Source organism: Mus caroli, unplaced genomic scaffold (genome assembly GCF_978045245.1).
Source record: "Mus caroli unplaced genomic scaffold, Mus_caroli_1 scaffold_20, whole genome shotgun sequence".
Taxonomy (NCBI): domain Eukaryota; kingdom Metazoa; phylum Chordata; class Mammalia; order Rodentia; family Muridae; genus Mus; species Mus caroli.
Window position 1 is genome coordinate 57,495,322 of NW_028227275.1, and position 17,476 is coordinate 57,512,797.

The window sequence follows — 17,476 nt, forward strand, 5'->3', positions numbered from 1 at the left end:
CTAGTAGGTTCTGAGTTTCCTGGACTTAAAGGGTGAAAAAATAGGAAGGTTTCTCTGGGTCCCTAGTGTCTATTCTGCCCTGCCTAGGAACTTTCCAACCAGCTCCGCTGGTCAGCTCCCCTTTCACTGGGACCAGAAGTTGTGGAGATTTGAAAGGTGCCCTCCTGGTCATTCCTCACTATGGCCACCAGGTGTCAGACTTTATCCAGCAGGAAAGAGGTCCTAGTTAGTCCATAGAGCCATATGCTGGAGGCAAGTTGGGGAGGTACCTCCAAGTTCTCTCTGAACTGGCCAGGCTAGGGACCCTGAAGGGTCAGACCCACAGCTCTGTCACAGTCACCTCCTCTGTGTCATTGGTACTAGTCTGCTGGCAAGTGTTTTTCCCTCTAGGAAATTTGGGTACCAGCCTGAGTCAGGGAGCTCAGGAATGGAGAGGACAAAGGCAGGGACAATTAAGGCTCCCTAGAAGGGAGGACTCAGAGGGACTGCCATCAGACTGTGCAGTCTCCCCTGAATCGCTAACCTGTGTGCTAAGGAAAGCGAAGAACCGCCCTCTGCCTCCCATTTTGAGTGGCTGTGGCCGTGGTAACTGGTGAATGTGCTTGTGTAAGGTGAGTGTTTGAATGTGTTCCCTTGCTGCTGAGGGGGTCCCTGAGTCCCCGCTGTTTCCGCTCATTCTCTGGTGAGGTCTGGTGATTTGCCTCGATTTAGAGCCTCCTCAGAACTGGATCTCACCTCCAGGAAGCTGCCTTCTCTCCTAGGTGCAGGTTTCCAATACACATGTGCTCTCTGGGGAGGACAAGGGGGAAGTCAGCCCTTCTCAGCTCTACTCTCTCTTCTTTCTCCCTAAGGACACAGGACTTCTGGAGACCTAGGCAAGTGGCTGAGGCTGAGTGAAGAGAGGGCATTTTCCAATACTGAGGATCAGCAAGACAAGCAAAGTCAAGAGGTGGGGGACTCTAGGTCACTAGAATGCGATTGTTGAGCAGTTGGGAGCCATTGTGCCACACACCACAAGCAGAGTGGACACTAGGAAGAACAAAGGCAGGAAATGGATTGAAGAGCCGCTGCATGTGTGGAACACCGAATTCACAGAAAGTGAGGGTGGGGCCTTACAGGGGAGAACCGGCTCAGAGAGCCCTTCAGGGCTCTAGCCTGTTTCTTTTTCTTTTTCATTTCTGATTTGTGTTTTTGAGACAGTCTCTTGACTATCTCAAGACTTTGAATTTACTATGTAAACCAAGGCTGGCCTTGAACTCCTGATCTTCTTGCCTTCATCTCCCAAGTATTGGGCTTACAGATGTGCAGCACCGCTTGGGTTTTTGACATACTCACTAGTCATTCCCCACCACAGTGACTGGAGTGTCAGCACTGTGTCCTACAGAGCATCTGGTGGGAATGTCTGTTCTGGGTTGCTAAGAAATGCCACCAATGGGATCCACAAGGAAGATGAGTCAGCAGCCACCTGGCTCTTCCCTGTGTCTGCCCAGCCAGCTTTTGGATTCTTTCTTTATCTCTTCAGTACTCCAAACCCTCCACTCTTCAGCTTCCACCTCTACACTTGCCAATCACATGCTTAGATCCCTTCTGTTTAAAACAGACAAATGCTAAGCCTTCCTTGGTCCCGCCTTTGCCAAGGACACAGGATACATAGTCACTTCTCTCCTCACACCGTATCTTTCTTGGATTCTCCATTTGGCGTCTGCCTCTCACCTGCTATGTCACAGGCTCCTATGGGGTGTGCATGGTGACGTGCACATAATACTGGCACATAGGACACCGAAGCAGGAGGATCACTGTGGGTTTTAAGTGAGCCTGGTCTACATAGCTCCCTATATCCAAACACAAACCAGTTGCCGGTGGTTCCTAACTGCCCAAGCTTGTGTCTTTCCTCTGTTTTCTCCTCTCAGTTCTTCCAGAGCTTGAGACTCCTGATGAGCTGCTCTCAGCTTCTAAGTCTTTCAAAACTCTCGTTTTGGACAGTCTTTTTTAAAAATATTTATTTATTTATTTATTTATTTATTTATTTATTATATGTAAGTACACTGTAGCTGTCTTCAGACACTCCAGAAGACAGAAGACGACATCAGATTTCGTTACGGATGGTTGTGAGCCACCATGTGGTTGCTGGGATTTGAACTCAGAACCTTTGGAAGAGCAGTTGGCGCTCTTAACCGCTGAGTCATCTCATCAGCCCCCTTGGACAGTCTTTACATCACTTTAAATCAAACTACCAAGGATTTCACTGTGTCTGGCATTATGCTAAGACGTTATCTGGATGTGTGGCTGAGCAATCCTGGAGCCTGCCCCCCAAATACTGTCTGCCTGAAAAGGAGATTCACCTGTGCCCTGACCCATCCATCTCTGCCTATCCAAAATCTTCCTGTCCTCTGAGAACAGTACTGAATCGCACCCTGTGCCTTTATGCAAAAGATGTGCTGAGCACTTGCCATGAGCAGATACTCACACACATCAATAGGGTGACACACTGCTTCCTCCCTACCTCTCTGCCTAAGGCCTTCACCCATTAGGTACTGCCTTCTGTCTTACACTTTCATTTGATGGGTCTGCCTGCTTGACTCCCTACCTTTCCTAATATTTATTGGTTCTCTTCTTCTACCATGTAAGTAACTCATATTTGGCTTGGCAGCAACCACCTGTACTCACTGAGCCATCTCCCTGGCCCATTGCCTAGGTCTTCGTACATCTAAGTAAGTCTGCCGCATCATAGCCTGACGTCTACGAGCGGTCACCCTTCTCCCTTTCCTGGATTGTTTTGTCCCACACTGACAGAACACATCAGTGAAACACCTTCAGGCTGGACCCTGGGCTGGTGCCACACATAGCAGAAAGAAAAGCAGAGCATGGTGGTGTGTTGTTTTTTTTGGGGGGGGGCTTTAGAGCTTTATTGTAGAAAGGCAGAGAGAAAGTAGAAAGAAGGAGAGAAAAGGGGAAAGGATAGAGAGAGAAGGAGGGCTAAAGAGGAGAGTAAGAAAGGTGAGGACTGCTGGGCGTGGTGGCGCACGCCTTTAATCCCAGCACTCGGGAGGTGGAGGCAGGCGGATTTCTGAGTTCAAGGCCACCCTGGTCTACAGAGTGAGTTCCAGGACAGCCTGGACTACACAGAGAAACCCTGTCTCAAAAAACCAAAAAAGAAAAAGAAAAAAGAAAGAAGGAAAGGTGAGAACTTAAAGAGGCAAGTGCTTTTTAAACCAGCACTGCAGAGGTGCAGCAGGAGAATTGCAAGTTCAAAAGCAACCTAGGCTACAAAGTGAGAGAAAAAAAGCTGGGGGGCGGGGGGAGAACGAAGAGGAGGGGAGAGGAGAGGGGAAATAAGAGGAGGGAGAAAGGGAAAAGGGAGGGAGAGAAGGAAGAAAGGGAGAGATGGAGGAAAACACTACAGAGGAAGGCTGGTGTTGGCCTCTGAGAAACTCACCAGCTGGGCTGGAGAGACAGCTCAGCAGTTAAGAACACCAACTGCTCAATTCCCAGCACCCGCATGGTGGCTCCCAACCATCTGTAATGGGATCTGACGCCCTCTTCTGGTGTGTGTGTCTGAAGACAGCAATGATGTACTCATATACATAAAATAAATATTAAAAAAAGAAAAGGAAAGAAACTCACCGGCTGATACTGCGAGATCACCATCAAGACAGGAAGGGCCCTTGCTCCCCTGCCCTCCTCATATATCCTCGCTTAGTGTTTGCACATCACAAGCCAAGACATATTTTGCCTGTGTGTAGACAAAGCACGATTGCCTTTTGAGTGTGTCTCATTAGGCAAAAGGGCAGAGTTTTGTTGGGTGTCTGCCACAGGTGTCTCAGCCCACAGAATCAGGACATGTTCCACTTGGGACAGGTGACTCTAGGATATGATGCTGAAGTTGGCCAGCCCATGCATCAGCAGTCAGAAACTCGACACCCTACACCTTCACTTCCCCCTTTTCTAGGGCTCCTGCACTTGCTCTGTCCACTCAATTATGTAAATGGACCTTATTTTTTCAGGGAAGCTGAACTTTCTTCCCAAGTATATTGTAAGTTCCACAAGAGCAGGAGCCAGCTGGGCAGTGGCAGTGCACGCCTTTAATCCCAGCACTTGGGAGGCAGAGGGAGGTGGATTTCTGAGTTCGAGGCCAGCCTGGTCTATAGAGTGAGTTCCAGGACAGCCAGGGCTATCAGAGAAACCCTGTCTCAAAAAACAAAAACAAACAAACAAACAAAAAAACTCCAAAAAACAAACAACAAAAAAGAGCAGGAGCCAAGTTAGGACCTCTTTTGGTTTCAACAAACCCAGTGAGTGTGTGAAGAGAAGGTAATTAAGTCTTTAAAGTAGCCACCAACTGAGTGGCACTACCACCATTTGTTACTTCCTTAATGCATACAGCACTGTCTTTAGGAGACTCTCATAAAATATCCATGTATTTCCTGGGGTCAATTAATCCATTAATTTATCCAGTAATTCATGACTAGAATGTCATGACACAGTGATATGCCCCAATTAATGTGTAATTATTCCAGGGGTTGTTGCTATAGCCAAATACCTTTAATATTTCCATCATCCTCTCCCTAGATATCCCTAGGGGATATTTAATTATCCCCACTTTACAAATAGAGACACCAAAGACCAGAAAACTTTGTCCAAGGCTGTCCAAGTAATAGGCTATAAAATGAAATCGGGGTTTCCATCATCCCTCGCATCGACCCCATTCTCCTCCTCCAAATAGGCTTTTACACTGGAGGGGAGGAGCAGGTCCATAGGACTCCAGCTTGGCTACTGTCTGTCAGCCTTCCAGGAGAAGAGGAAGGTGAGGGCCCCTTATGGGACAAATGGAGGCCTGGGGAAGCTTGGCACTGAATGTCAAGGCTTAGTAGTTAGCAAGCCAGAGAGGAACATAATACCGCTTCCCACCAAGTGCAGGCTGAGCTAGAGAGGGGAAAGTGAAGGCCAGATAGACCTAGGAGACCAGACAAGCAGTCCAGAGGCAAGGAAGACTGGAAGACAACATGAAACACACACAGCTATCTGGGAGGACCAAGGCATAGTGGGTGTGGCAAGGGAGTGGATGGGTTGCTCCAGGGCCAGCAGTAAGAGCCTGTACTCCAAGGCCTGTGTACCTCTATGGTATAAAGAGACAGTGAAAATCATGGCAGGTAGGGTTAGGGTCACCAGCAATGTACCCCAGGAAGATTACCAAGCTAGGCAAAGAGTCCAAGTTCTGGGGAAAGCATTTTATTTGTTAATACAAGAATAGAAATTCTGCAATAAATATCATCTAATAAATAACATCTCCAAATAAATAAATATTAATACAACAAACTTAGAGTCATGAGTGGGTGGGGCTGGGGATAGAGCCTGGGGGAGCCATCCCCCTCACCCCACAATGCTACTGCAATGTAAACTTTCAGGAAACCCTGTGGCTATGGCTATGGCTGCCCTCCCCAGCCCAGGCAACCACAGATACCCTGGGAAAGGGGGCAGAGAGGAGGCACCAAGATGCTGGCAAGAAAATTCAAGGCAAGGTACTAATGCTCAACATGGCTTTTGTTTTCCGCCCTGTGCCACCAATTGTCTTGGTGACTGCTGGGTCTGGTCTGTCCCTGCCCTTCTCTTTTAGAATTACATCTTGTGGTGTCTAGGCCACCTCCAGCATAAACCCTACCCCCCTCCGCTTACTGTAACACTCTTCTTAGGACTGGTCGCTTTGTTTCCTGAACTGGATATGTAGTTATTGGGGTAGGGGAGCAACACCCATCCAAGGAGAGGGAGGGAAGCCAAGGGGCCTTATCCCAGAAAGGCACATGCTACAGTGGCCCCCACCAGTGCCCTCCAAGGGTGCTTCTGCAAATGCCACATGAGGGACTGAGTGAGTACTGGCAAGTGGCAGGCAGAGAGCAGGAGGCAGGGAGAGCCATTCCACTCCCTCAGGCATCACCTCGATGCCCACTGTACGGTTTCCCCAGACCCTAGGACTTTCTGAGCTAGAGGGCTTATTGAGTTACACTCCCCATCCAAGGCTGAGGAGGGTAGAGCTCTCATGGTCTGGTTCCTGACTCAACAAATGTTGGTATACAGGATTTTTCACCCCACAATGGAAGCACAGCTGACTGGGCCTGGAGGTGCGGGGGTTAAGGGTCAGAGATCAGAAACCATGGGCCTCCAAGTGCAGGGTGACTGAAGCTGCCGGAGGTTGCATCTTCTTCTTAAGCCGGTTGAAGTCCTTGGCTGAACGCCATAGCCAGGTCTGCAGCTCCTTCAGCAGCCAGAAGTCATCCATCTTCTGGAGGAAGTCACTGTGGGCAGGGCCAGGGGCCCAGGCTGGCTCAGTCCCTGGCAGAGGCTGGGGCAGTGGGTAGCCAAGCGTCGCCATGACACCTGCAATACTGCCCAGCAGGCCCTGGAGGCTGGTACAGAAGTGGGCCAGGCTACGTCGGAGTTCAGCTGTGGCAGCCTGACGGTTGAGGCCACGCAAGTAACACAAGAGGTGACTGTACGCCTCATAGTTCTGGGTCAGCCGCAGCCTGTCATTGAGGCTTCGCCACACTTCCAAGTTGACCGTGGCCCTGGGCAGAGTTTCTGCCCCCAGCCGAGGAGGATTGAAGTCAGGCTCGTTGAAAGGGGGCCCCAGGTAGTTCAGCTGTGAAAAGGAGAGGGCAATGGGGAAGGAGCAGAGCAGAGCTGCCAGCTTGCCAGCAGAGAGATACCTCCTCCCAAAGCTTCTATCGCTCTGGACCCCTGACATGGGAGGTTTTCCAGCAAGTGTATCATTTGCATGGAGGAGACAGGTGAAGCAGTGGGGTGATGAGTTCTCCCATGGAGGAGTGCAGAGAGAGAAAACCACGAAGGAGCCACTCAGGTGGGACGTGCTGATTGTCTGGGTGGAGAATGCCCACCACAGGGCAGGGCAGGGCAGAGAAGAAGAGGAGCCGGAGGAGCCAGGAGACCAGGCTGGAGAGGTAGAAGGTGGCCTCTGAGAGTGCAGGCCAGGGAAGAGCTCAGGACGGCAGCAGAGCTCCGCAGGGCAGTTGCAGAACATGAGAGTGAGCCGCAGAAAATGCTGTCGGGTTTGGTGAGAAGGAGATGCCTGATGACCTGGGAGAGATGGTTGCCGTGGCCTGGAAGCCAGATTGCAGGGGGTTAACAAGTGAGTGGGTGGAGAGGAAGTGGAGGCAGAGGGTGTAGACAACTCCTTCAAGAAATTTGGCAGAGGAAGTTAGGAGAGAAAGGGTCGAGTTAGAGAGGGTAGCAGACTCAAGTAGAAGTTTTCTGTGCAGGAAAACCAGCCAGAGGAGAGTCCATATCAAAGGCAAAGGGACCTGCTGACACCAAAACTCCTCCTCAACAGGCCAAAGGGACACGAGATAGCAATGTACTTACCCCAAAGAAGAGAACTCAGTTCCTAGAAGCAGAGCTGTAAAGGAAGAAACTGAGGAAATCTAAAGAGAGGACAGGAGGGAGGGCATGGGAGGCAGAGGAGCATCGGAAGAGGGCAAAGGCCTTGCCAATGTCTCAGGGGAACGGCCTGAGGCCCAGGGAAGGGGATGTGGGAGATGTGCAACTGGGAGGGAAAAAGAGAAGAGGGGCGAGGCCTGGGATAGGCACTGGCCCAGGGGGAGGTTCACACGCTGACAAGCACAGAGACAAACTAATTTCCTCGGTGTATCCTGGGGCTGGAGCCAGCTCCCCCGCCACCTCCTCCCTTTTTCTTCCCTGGCTCAGGAGTAGGGTCTGGGATGTGGAAGAGGAACACGGGAAGAGGGGCCTGTTCCCCATGGTCCTCAGTGCCTCCGATCCTCTCTCCGTCTCTCCTGGGCTCTGTGAACATCTCTAAACTACCCTCAAATTCTTAGGGCACAACCGCCCTCCATACCCTGAACCCCTTGCCATGACTGTCCTAGGTTCTTTGTAGATCCCTCCTCCAACCCCCTAAGAGGTCTGTGAAGGATGGGAGAGGCAGACAGAGGGAGGCCCATGGGTCCAGAACAACAGGGCCCCAGGTCTGGGGGTAGGCGAGCTGGAACACAAGCATAGAAGGTGGGGCCCCTCCATCCCCACCCAGCCCCACCCTTGCAAGAGACACCACAACACGGTGTAAACAGAGGAGACTTCCCCAGCCCCCAGGGGGAGGCAGGCAGCTGGGCTGGCAGCCAATGGGGCAATGGGCCAAGGCGGGTTCGAGGCCTGCCCACATGCCTACTCCTGGGGCCAGGATTGGGGGGGGGCACCTGAGAGGGAAGGGCAGAAGATAGGCCAGATGGAGAAGCTATGTGGACCCAAAGGGCCTCTCATCACCCCATCATTCACTAGGACCCCTGCCCCATGCTCTCTCTTCCCCAAAGCCTCTGCTTCCTCTTTGCCAAAGGGGATACTCACGTAGGTCCCAGCTAAGCTGCGGAGTTGATGCTCCAGGTAGCGGGTGAGGTCATAGGTTTTCTGGATGGAGGGGCCAGGGCCTGGATCTCCTGTGCGATTAAGAGCTGGCACTGCAGGGAGGTGCCACAGCACCGTGCATAGGCAAGCTAACATCCCCCACGAGTCCCCTGTGAATAGGATGGGCAAGAAGTATGAGGGTGGGCCCAGGCCCAAGTAGGGAAACAGCTGGCAGCCCCTCAGGTGTCTGTCCCCACCTTGGGCTAGGAAGGGGGGTAAGGGAGAGAGACCAGATGGGAAGTGGAGGAGATGGAGGAGGAGAAAGACTTCTGGTCCAAGAGTGTATGTGGAGGTATGTATGCAAAGGCAAATCCTGGCATTTGTGTCTATCAGTAGAAACTTGACTGCTATTAGCTGAAAGTCTTTGGCATGTATGTGCCAAATATATGTGCATGTGTCTATTCAGAGGGGCAGGCCAGGCTTTAGGGATTTTGTGTCAATATGCCTGAGCTTCAGTTGTGTCCCAGTCTCTTCTCCAAGCCTTCCAGTCCCATGAAGCAGGAATTAAGGGGTGGGAATGTGGCATAGGTCAACTCTGGCAAGCTGTGAGTGTGAGTGAGCCCTGTGGAAGAGTGAGAAGAGAGGCAGCAACCATGGGAGGCTGGAGGAGTGCTCCACAGCCACCGTCAGGCCAGTGGGAGGCTGGAGGAGTGCTCCACAGCCACCGTCAGGCCAGTGGGAGGCTGGAGGAGTGCTCCACAGCCCGTCAGGCCAGTGGGAGGCTGGAGGAGTGCTCCACAGCCACCGTCAGGCCAGTGGGAGGCTGGAGGAGTGCTCCATAGCCCGTCAGGCCAGTGGGAGGCTGGAGGAGTGCTCCACAGCCCGTCAGGCCAAGGGTCCGAGATGGCGTGTGGAGTGAGAAGTGGAGGGTATATACTAGAATATGGTTCCTGGGGGCGGTAAGGGCAGGGTTGGACTAACTGAAGGAGGTACAGCATTCCTCTTCGTAGCAATGTAGATGTTTGGTCCCCCCCCCCTTTTCCCTGTAGACCTAGGATTAAATACCTGGCCTGTGCATGCAGGCCAGTGCTCTACCACTTAGTTTAGCAGCCTTCTCTATTTTCGATGCAGGGACTCCCTAAGTTGCCCAAGCTACTTGTGAACTTAAGATCTTTCTGATGGACCATCTAGAGACTGCCGTATCCAGGGATCCATCCCATAATCAGCTTCTAAACGCGGACACCATTGCATACACTAGCAAGATTTTGCTGAAAGGACCCAAATATAGCTGTCTCTTGTGAGACGATGCCGGGGCCTAGCAAACACAGGAGTGGATGCTCACAGTCAGCTATTGGATGTATCACAGGGCCCCCAATGGAGGAGCTAGAGAAAATACCCAAGGAGCTAAAGGGATCTGCAACCCTATTGTTGGAACAACATGATGTACTAACCAGAATCCCGGAGCTCTTGTCTCTAGCTGCATATGTATCGAAAGATGGCCTAGTCGGCCATCAATGGAAAGAGAGGCCCATTGGACTTGCAAACTTTATATGCCCCAATATAGGGGAATGCCAGGGCCAAAAGAATGGGAATGGGTGGGTAGGGAAGTGGGGGGGCGCTATGGGGGACTTTTGGGATACCATTGGAAATGTAATTGAGGAAAATATGTAATAAAAATATTAAAAATTAAAATAAATAAATAAATAAAATGTTTGGGAATTAAAAAAAAAACAAAAAAAAAAACCCCAAAAAACAAAACAAAACAAAACAAAAAAATCTTTCTGCCTCAGCATCCTGAGTAGCTGGGATCAAAGGCTTGTCCCTTCAGGCCCTGCCCCCCATCTTTATCTAGGGTGTTGTAGGGGAGCACCAAGGAGAAAGAGGGAGGTTGATCCACAGACGAGAATGGAGCGTTTGATTATTCCAGAAGCCAGGAGTTGATACTGAGAGAAGGGCCAGAATCAGGTGGGAAACATGCTTTTCTAAAGAGATTTTTAGGTGAGGTTCAACATGAAAATCAGGGCTAGGATCTTGTAGGAATAGAAGAGGCAGTGAGCTGGCTTAGTCTTACATCTCAGATGAATGTAGACTGGGACTTGGTTGAGTGAGTGTGGTTGAGATTTAAGTCCAGGAGGAGGATGTGGTCAGGTCTGGGCAGGCAGAATGTTAGCTGGGACCGAGATCTGGGAGTTTGCTGCTTTACCCATCAGATAGAATGGTGTCTGGCATGTCACAAAAAGCAGGGCTAGTTTGGGTTTTAAGCTTGGATAGGTATGAGATCAAGTGGTTTCTTTCCTCTAGTTTACATTTTATACTTCCAGATTTTTCTATAATGACATGTTTCTTAGAAACAAGTGGATAGGCTTAAGGATTTGGCTGTATTCAGACTCAGGATAGGGTTTGGAGTTAAGGAGGCATGGAGACTAGATTAGGGTTAGAGTCTGTTGTAATGCTAAGTCTTTGGGGCTTCAGGGCTGTTTGTCACATTTAGAATACAGGAGGCAGCTGAGGGCTTTTGCTATGGCCCACATACTCAGTACAGGTGCTTGACTGGCCGGCTTTCCAGGTGAACCATGGCAGTGTGTGTGTGTGCGTGCAAGTTCACATGTGTTTTCAGACAGCAGGGTCAGACATTTAACTGCTTCCTGGACAAACAGGCTCCATCCCATCTGCAGCCTGTGTTCCTCCCTTGGTTGTCTCCCTAGTTCTTACCTGCCTCTGTTTTTACTTTCTATCTTTCTTACTTTCTATTGTATCTCCAAATATGTCCAAGTCCTCCTCCTCTGTTCCCAGCCCTGAGCTCTGGATAAGCCCCATGTCGGACCCTGGGGCACCATGTAGGCTTAGTTCAGGAGCCATGATGAGTTGAGCAGTGCCTCTTCCTCTTCCAGCCTCAAGACAGCTTTTAGGATGGAGTATGGCTTTGCTGGAAATTAGTGGCATTGCCAAAGCAGAAACCGGAGGCTTGGCTGGCCTTTTTATTTGACCCTGCCGGAGGCAGCCCTGTCATCCAGAATCCTGGACTAGGCTCTGTCTGTCCCATAGCAGGAGATATAGTCAGGGGCCTAGCATGAAACTGACTTCTCCCTCCCTTTCTGGGCCCTGTGGGACATCTCTGGGGAGAATAGCTCCTTACACTGGGACAACAGGGGAGAAAAAGCCTTTGGATAAACAAAAGCTAAGTCATCTGGGCAGAAAAACGGCTCATGAAATTAACCAGACGAGTCCGGTGTTTCCAGGAATATTTCAGTTCTGAGGTAACTATGTCACTGCAAGCTGGGGGTGGGGGGGTGGGGGGACACAGGAGAACAGAAGGGGAGCCTACTGGCCAGTCGTAAAGAGAAGCAGAAAGAAGCATGGGAGTCAGTCGTAGGAATCAAAGTGGAGACCAGTAGAGGTGAAAGGGGAGTTGAAGTATAGTCCTATGACAGCTCTGGTCTTGGACAATATGTGCCCATATCTCAGGCTGCCAAGCTGGAAGGCCTGGACAGAGAACACCTGACCTCAATATGAGCACTGAGCCGGGGACTCCCCATGCCCAGGGGTAGGTTTGGTAGACCCCAGCTCCATTTTTCTCTCTAGCTCATGATGTATGCAGGTGGACCCCACCATAAGGCTGCATCCAGGGCCTCCTCCCCCAGCCCCTCTGGCTCCTGCCCACTGATTGTTTACATCCCCTCTCCTTGTGTTTATAAATCCGGCTGAGCACGTGAGGAGCTAATGAGTGCGGCTCACGTTTCCTGCTGCAGCACCCTACACTCCCTATCCTGGCCCCTGCCAGGGCCAGCCCCTAATTCTATCCAGATCCCTGGGCCCTGGGAAACCAGGCCCCCCTCATGAACACACACACACTGTCTTAGCCCTGACGAGTCCAAAGGCCACCCCCACATGCTACATAGGCAGGCTTTCAGCAGTCTCCCCTCAGCTCCTGGCCCATCCCACAGGCTGACCACCCTCAGTGAGGGTGGGGGGCTCAGCAGTGCAGATGTCCAGGGTAGATGGGGTAGACTGCATCTGGGTCCAGGGGCTAACAGCTGTAAATCCTAGATGTTGGGTCCAGAAGTTCTACAGTCTAGGCTAAATATGGAGCCAGAAGGAAAGGTCGTACCTTCAGTCCATATCAGAAGTAGCATCTGGGTGACTTTGGAGTGCACTGAGGGGAACTGAAGGGAGTAGTCTAAAAGTGGTGTGAGATCCATGGAGGCCCACGGAAACCTAGTCTTTCCAGCCTCACTTCTGCAGTCTCAGGTCCCCTTCCCCATGGCTGGTGAGGAATGAAGGTAGGCCTGGAAGCCAGGAGACGGAGCTCTACCACGAACCCATCTGGTAGCAATGGCTCCCATAAGAGACTGCACTGTGCTAAGGTTCCTCCCAGATGAATCCTATGGGGCTCCATCTTGGTGTCCTTTCAAACAGTCCCGTTTCCCCCCTTCTCTTCCTTTCTAGTCCAAAGATGGACGGACCAGTGTCAGGGGAAAGAAGCAGCAGGCAAGGCAAGTCTTTCCTTGTGAAGTGAGTCCAGGAGCTCCGCTTAGGCTGAGGGACAAGCTGCTCCACTATGCCACAAGAGGGCCCTGGGTTCTCAGGGAGATGAGAGGAAAGCAGCCCTCTGAGGCTGCCGGAAAAGAAACGAAGGAAATAGCCCAGAGCGAGTGTTCGGGTGAACTGGAAAGGCTGTTGTGGTCAAGGATGTACAGGAGGGCATGGGAAGGGCTGCAGAGAGTGCAGGAGCCAGGGTGTGAACAGGCAGGTGGGATTATGGGGAGGAATGTGAAGTGTCAGGAATCAGTAGCTAGTGTGTAGGGCTGGCTTGCAGAAGTGTGAAGTGGACACTTGGGTGTGCAGCTGGGAGCCCATTACTCCAGTCAGCAGACACTTCTGGGGTTGCCCAGGGACACCAGCTTCCATTTCTAGTTGTTCTTCCTCTTCCTTGAAGTGTGGCTACCGGACACTAGAGCTATAAGGGTGCACCCTGACTGTTAGAGAAGTTAGAACTTTCAGCTGGTGGTGAGGGGGGCGAACTGGATGGCGGTGTGTACTGACTGGACTGAGACAGATGCCTGTCAGGGACAATGAAAGCCAGAGATTTCCCTGCTCAGATTCAGAGAGACAGACAGAAAGAGAGAGAGAGAAAGGAGAAAGAGAGAAAGAAGAAGGAGGAGGAGGAGGAGGAGGAGGAGGAGGAGGAGAAGGAGAAGAAGAAGAAGAAGAAGAAGAAGAAGAAGAAGAAGAAAGAAGAAGAAGAAGAAGAAGAAGAAGAAGAAGAAGAAGAAGAAGAAGAAGAAGAAGAAAGAAGAAAGAAGGAGAGAGAGAGAGAGAGAGAGGGGGGTGTGCTCATGATGTTCCCCACCTCTAGTCTCTCTCTAAGATTCAGTGTGCCGCTGCCATATACATCCATCCTCCTGTCTGCCTTCCTTCTTTCTTTTGGCAGGTTCTTCCTGCTCCTAGGCTCTGGTGAACACGGAGATTGGGGGTCTCCTAGAGGAAAGCCTTCTGCACCCCAGTGTAATAGAAAGGTAGGTGAGAACATGGGTGTGGGGACTTTGAAGAAGCTACGCGGACTTTGCTTGAGGGGATCAGCCCCGAGAACTGGGGCGGTGAGAGTTGGCAGTTCGCTGGCCCTATCTTCTCGACCGTGACCTCTCGATCTCGGACCCCTCCCGGCGGCGATGGCGCCTTCCCCTTGTGTGGCCCCGGCGCCCCCGGCCCCGCCCCCCCCCCCCGTTCGCTCCCTTCCCGGCGGCGGCGGGGGCGGAGGCGGGGTCCGGGCGCCGGGCTTCGGGGCTCGGCTGAGCCGCTGCCCGCTCCGGCGCGTCCACTCCCTGCCTGGCCCGCCCTCCTGCCACGGGCAGCCTAGCCAGGCAGCCGCTCGAGGGGCTGCCGGCAGTCTCGGCGCTCCCGGGCCGCTGACGGACTTTTTCCTGCTGGGTCCGGCCAGGCTGCGTCTCCCCCACAACTCCCTCCTGCAGTAATCACTCCCAGGCCACCGCGGGCTCGGGGCCCCGGCCACCCCGCCGCGCCTACCTGCCTCTGGCTCCCAGGCGGTGGGCAGCATGGAGGGCTCCGGCCACGCCGCGCGCAGCGTAGTAACCGGAGTCCCGTGGCCCGGCCCGGCCCGGCCCGGCTCAGCTAGGTTTGCTCTGCCCTCCGCCCTCCTCTCGCGCGCCCTCCTGCCCTCCCCGCGAGCCGAGGAAGGAGTTCAGCGCGGCCCGAGGTGTCGGCCTCCCCCTCGCTTCCCGCTGCTCGGCCGCGGGCTCCCCCTCTGCCTCTCTCCCTCCCTCTTCCTCTCCTGGCCCCCTCCTCCCTTGCGCCGCGGCCCCCCTCCCGCACCCTCGCTGCCCGCCTCGGACTCGCTCGCCCCGATTCTGGCGCGGGGCTCTGTGTCCGCGGGTTCCCTGGGACCCCGCCTCGCCGCGGCTCCAGGTGGCCGCCCGTCCAGGTCTGAGGGTTGTCCAGGCTCCCCGCCGCGTTCTCAGCCACCTCCTGGCTCCGCCGAGCGGACTCCAGGAATGCCGCGTCCCCACCCGGCCCCTCTCGAGGGCGCCCGGCCGTACCTCCCCAGCCCGAGCTCTGCTCCCCGGCCCGGCCCTGGCTTGGGGCTCCGAGGGTGGGGAGGAGGACGGGAACCGGATCTCACTGGTGCTGGGCGGGGGCGGAGGCCTCGGCCTCGGACGCCTGGCTCCTACCTGCTCGGAGGTCCATGGGGCTGGGGGCCGGGCCGGCCGGGCGCGGCTCCTCTCCCAGAGGCTGGCGGAGTGGGAGGGCGAGCCGCGGCTCCGGCGAAGCTTTAATAATCCCATCCGCCAGGCCCACTCGCAGGTTTTTTTCTCTCGGTTTCGCATTTTTTTTTCGGTGTGGGACATTCTGCAAACTTTTTTTTTTTCTGACGTGTAAAGCTGTAACCACAAATTGTAGCAGCCCTCCCCGGGTGGGGGGAAGAGGGGGGAGGAGGGAAGGGAGGGCTTCTGGGGCTCCTCTCCCTCCCACAACACTGAGGGGGGGTGGTGAGGTGAGGCAAGGCTGCGACGGTACCACCCTAGGCCTCCTGGGGGAGGGGGCAGGGAGGGCATCGTCCCTCGGCAAACTCCTGAGAGCTTGGAAAGGGAGCTGGCCTTGGTGTGGGCTTCTTCCTTGGTGTCGGCCAGGGCATGCTGGCCCCCTTCCCTCTGCTCATTGCCGAGTTGAGGGTCCCTGTACCCACTCTACCTCTGCCTCTTCATTTCTAACCTTCCCTCCCCCTCCCACTTGAGTAAATGCAATGACACATTCTCTCAAATGCCAGCAAGCTGGCCTCCAAGCAAGTGATGGTGTTTTTCCTGCTGCCCTTTGTCTGGGCTGACCGCCCCCCTTGCCTATTGTCCCGCCACTTGTCCCACTTCCAAAAGCTAGAGCTAAGTGTGGCGCCAGGGGCTGGGGCAGGTGACTAACCAGCTCACAATGCCCCCTGAGGAGGGGAGAGGGCACCAGGGCCCAACTTCTCAGTCAAGTTCACAAGGGTTTTCATTCTTCCCGGTGACCAGGGAGAGTGCACATGGGTGGGGGATTTGTAATTCATTAATCAGCACAAGGCACCGGACCAGTTTCAACACCAGAGGCTTCACGGGTGACTCAGCGGGAACTCGAAGATTCAAGGCCATGGATAGACCCAGCATCGCGTTTGTGAAACGCTTCCCCATCGAGACATTTGGCATCCTCTTCCCTTTGGGGGTTTGGGTTGTTGGTTTTTCCGGTGGTGAGGTAGGGGTGGTTTGGCTAAGAGCACTCTCCCTCCTTCCCCTCAGGCTTGGGTTGGGACTTTCTGAGTGGGAGACCTAGGGGACCCATAAGCCTAGACCCTCCCAGGAGGGTCTCCTTTCCTCCTCCTTCCTCCCTCTCCAGAGGGCTGCCAGGGAGAGCGAGGGAGCATGAGAGCTAGTGCAGAGGAAACAGCTGTCATCTGGGGCTTGGAGGCAGCCCCATTCTGTGATTTTTCTTGGGGGACAGTCATTTGGTCCCCAAGTCTTGGGTGCTTGTAGAAGCATACCACCAATTAAGTCATCTGATAAGTTGCTGTGTTGTTTATCTGTAGTCTCACCAGGAGTAGATACCGATGGCAGCCAGACATGGAAGGTGATGCCTGTCTCTGGAATGGCATGAGATATTCACCCCCCCCCACTTCTGCTGGTACCCCTGGGAAAGGAGGGCACTCTGCCAGTCCAGCACAGCCCCTCCAGCCTGTGGGTCAGTGTGGGCATCAGTCATGGCCAGTGCTAGTTTCCCAGGGCGGCACTTCCCTGTTCTGCACTGGAGAACTGGGGTGGGGGGGTGGGGGGGGTGGGGAAGAAGTTTGTTTTCAATTACCTCACTGGAGTGGGACAGACTTTGTTGTTGGGTTGTTTCTTTCTATTTTTTTCCCTCTCTCCCTTCCTTTCTTTCTCCCTCATCCCCCCCCCTTTTTTTTCTGAACAAGAAGAAAAAGCTGAGAATGGAGAGCTGGTCTGGGTGGGGGCAGGGAAGTCTAGAGCATCAGTAGCTGCTCTGATGAAAAGTGCCTTGGAGGGGCCCTGTGAAAAGTGCTTAGACCTCCCTCCCCCACCTCCCCACCCCCCACCAGCCAGGGCTCTGGAGTTTCAATGGCATTCTTGGCTAGTGAGCCTAACCATCTCTTGGTGCGCTTGCCAAGGTCAAGAAGGCAGATGCCCACAAGTAACTGACCCAGAGTGGACCAGGAGGTCCTCCTAGCATCTACCACCCCTTCTGAAGGGAGCAAGGAAGGGAGGGGAGCAGCTTGGAAGCCCGGCTTGGGCTGTGCAGCTCCACAGCTCACCCCTGGTGGAAAGGAAGGCTTTGCAGACAATGTGGTTTGGATTTGGCTGAGCCCCTCAGCACCTTATAAAGCACCTTGCTGAGTCAGGGGGACCGCCTCGATGAAGAGAGAAGGAAGGAGGGCTGAGGGGGAGAGAAAAGAAAGGAGAAGGGACCTGGGAAAAGAGAGAGGAGACACAGGGAGACAATAGAATGAGGAGAGAGTAGCAACAGAAGGGAAAAAAAGACAGCGATGAGGAAGAATGGCCTCTCAATGAGGCTGGAGAGGGGAGTACTGACCTGCTCCACCCAGCTGTGTCTCAGA

The 17,476-nt window shown here is 53.5% G+C and overlaps 2 protein-coding genes across 3 annotated transcripts in view; one reads left to right on the forward strand and one right to left on the reverse strand.

Annotated features, from left to right (window-relative positions):
- Nucleotides 1–17,476, forward strand: part of Rad9a (RAD9 checkpoint clamp component A) — a 59,916-nt gene that overhangs the window by 26,190 nt on the left and 16,250 nt on the right. The window contains exon 3 of the mRNA XM_085834185.1: nucleotides 13,799–13,883. The gene's annotated coding sequence lies outside the window, so the exon portion shown is untranslated. The remainder of the gene's footprint in view (nucleotides 1–13,798; nucleotides 13,884–17,476) is intronic.
- Clcf1 (cardiotrophin like cytokine factor 1) lies at nucleotides 5,222–15,226 on the reverse strand. 2 transcript variants are annotated; one of them, XM_021151629.2, is made up of 3 exons: nucleotides 15,054–15,226; nucleotides 8,371–8,537; nucleotides 5,222–6,634 (listed from the first exon to the last, which is right to left on the reverse strand). In XM_021151629.2, the coding sequence occupies exons 1-3, from the start codon at nucleotides 15,067–15,069 to the stop codon at nucleotides 6,140–6,142; spliced, it is 678 nt and encodes a 225-aa protein (XP_021007288.1). In that variant the 5' UTR covers nucleotides 15,070–15,226; the 3' UTR covers nucleotides 5,222–6,139. The 2 variants fall into 2 exon arrangements, with proteins under 2 accessions (XP_021007288.1, XP_021007290.1); XM_021151631.3 differs by lacking the exon at nucleotides 15,054–15,226 and adding an exon at nucleotides 14,922–14,965.

Excerpts from the sequence above, each read along its gene's own strand:
- Clcf1 (XM_021151629.2), bottom strand. Across the intron at positions 6,635-8,370 it reads GCAGCTTAGCTGGGACCTAC|CTGAACTACCTGGGGCCCCC; the intron begins GTGAGTATCCCC and ends TCCTTTTCACAG.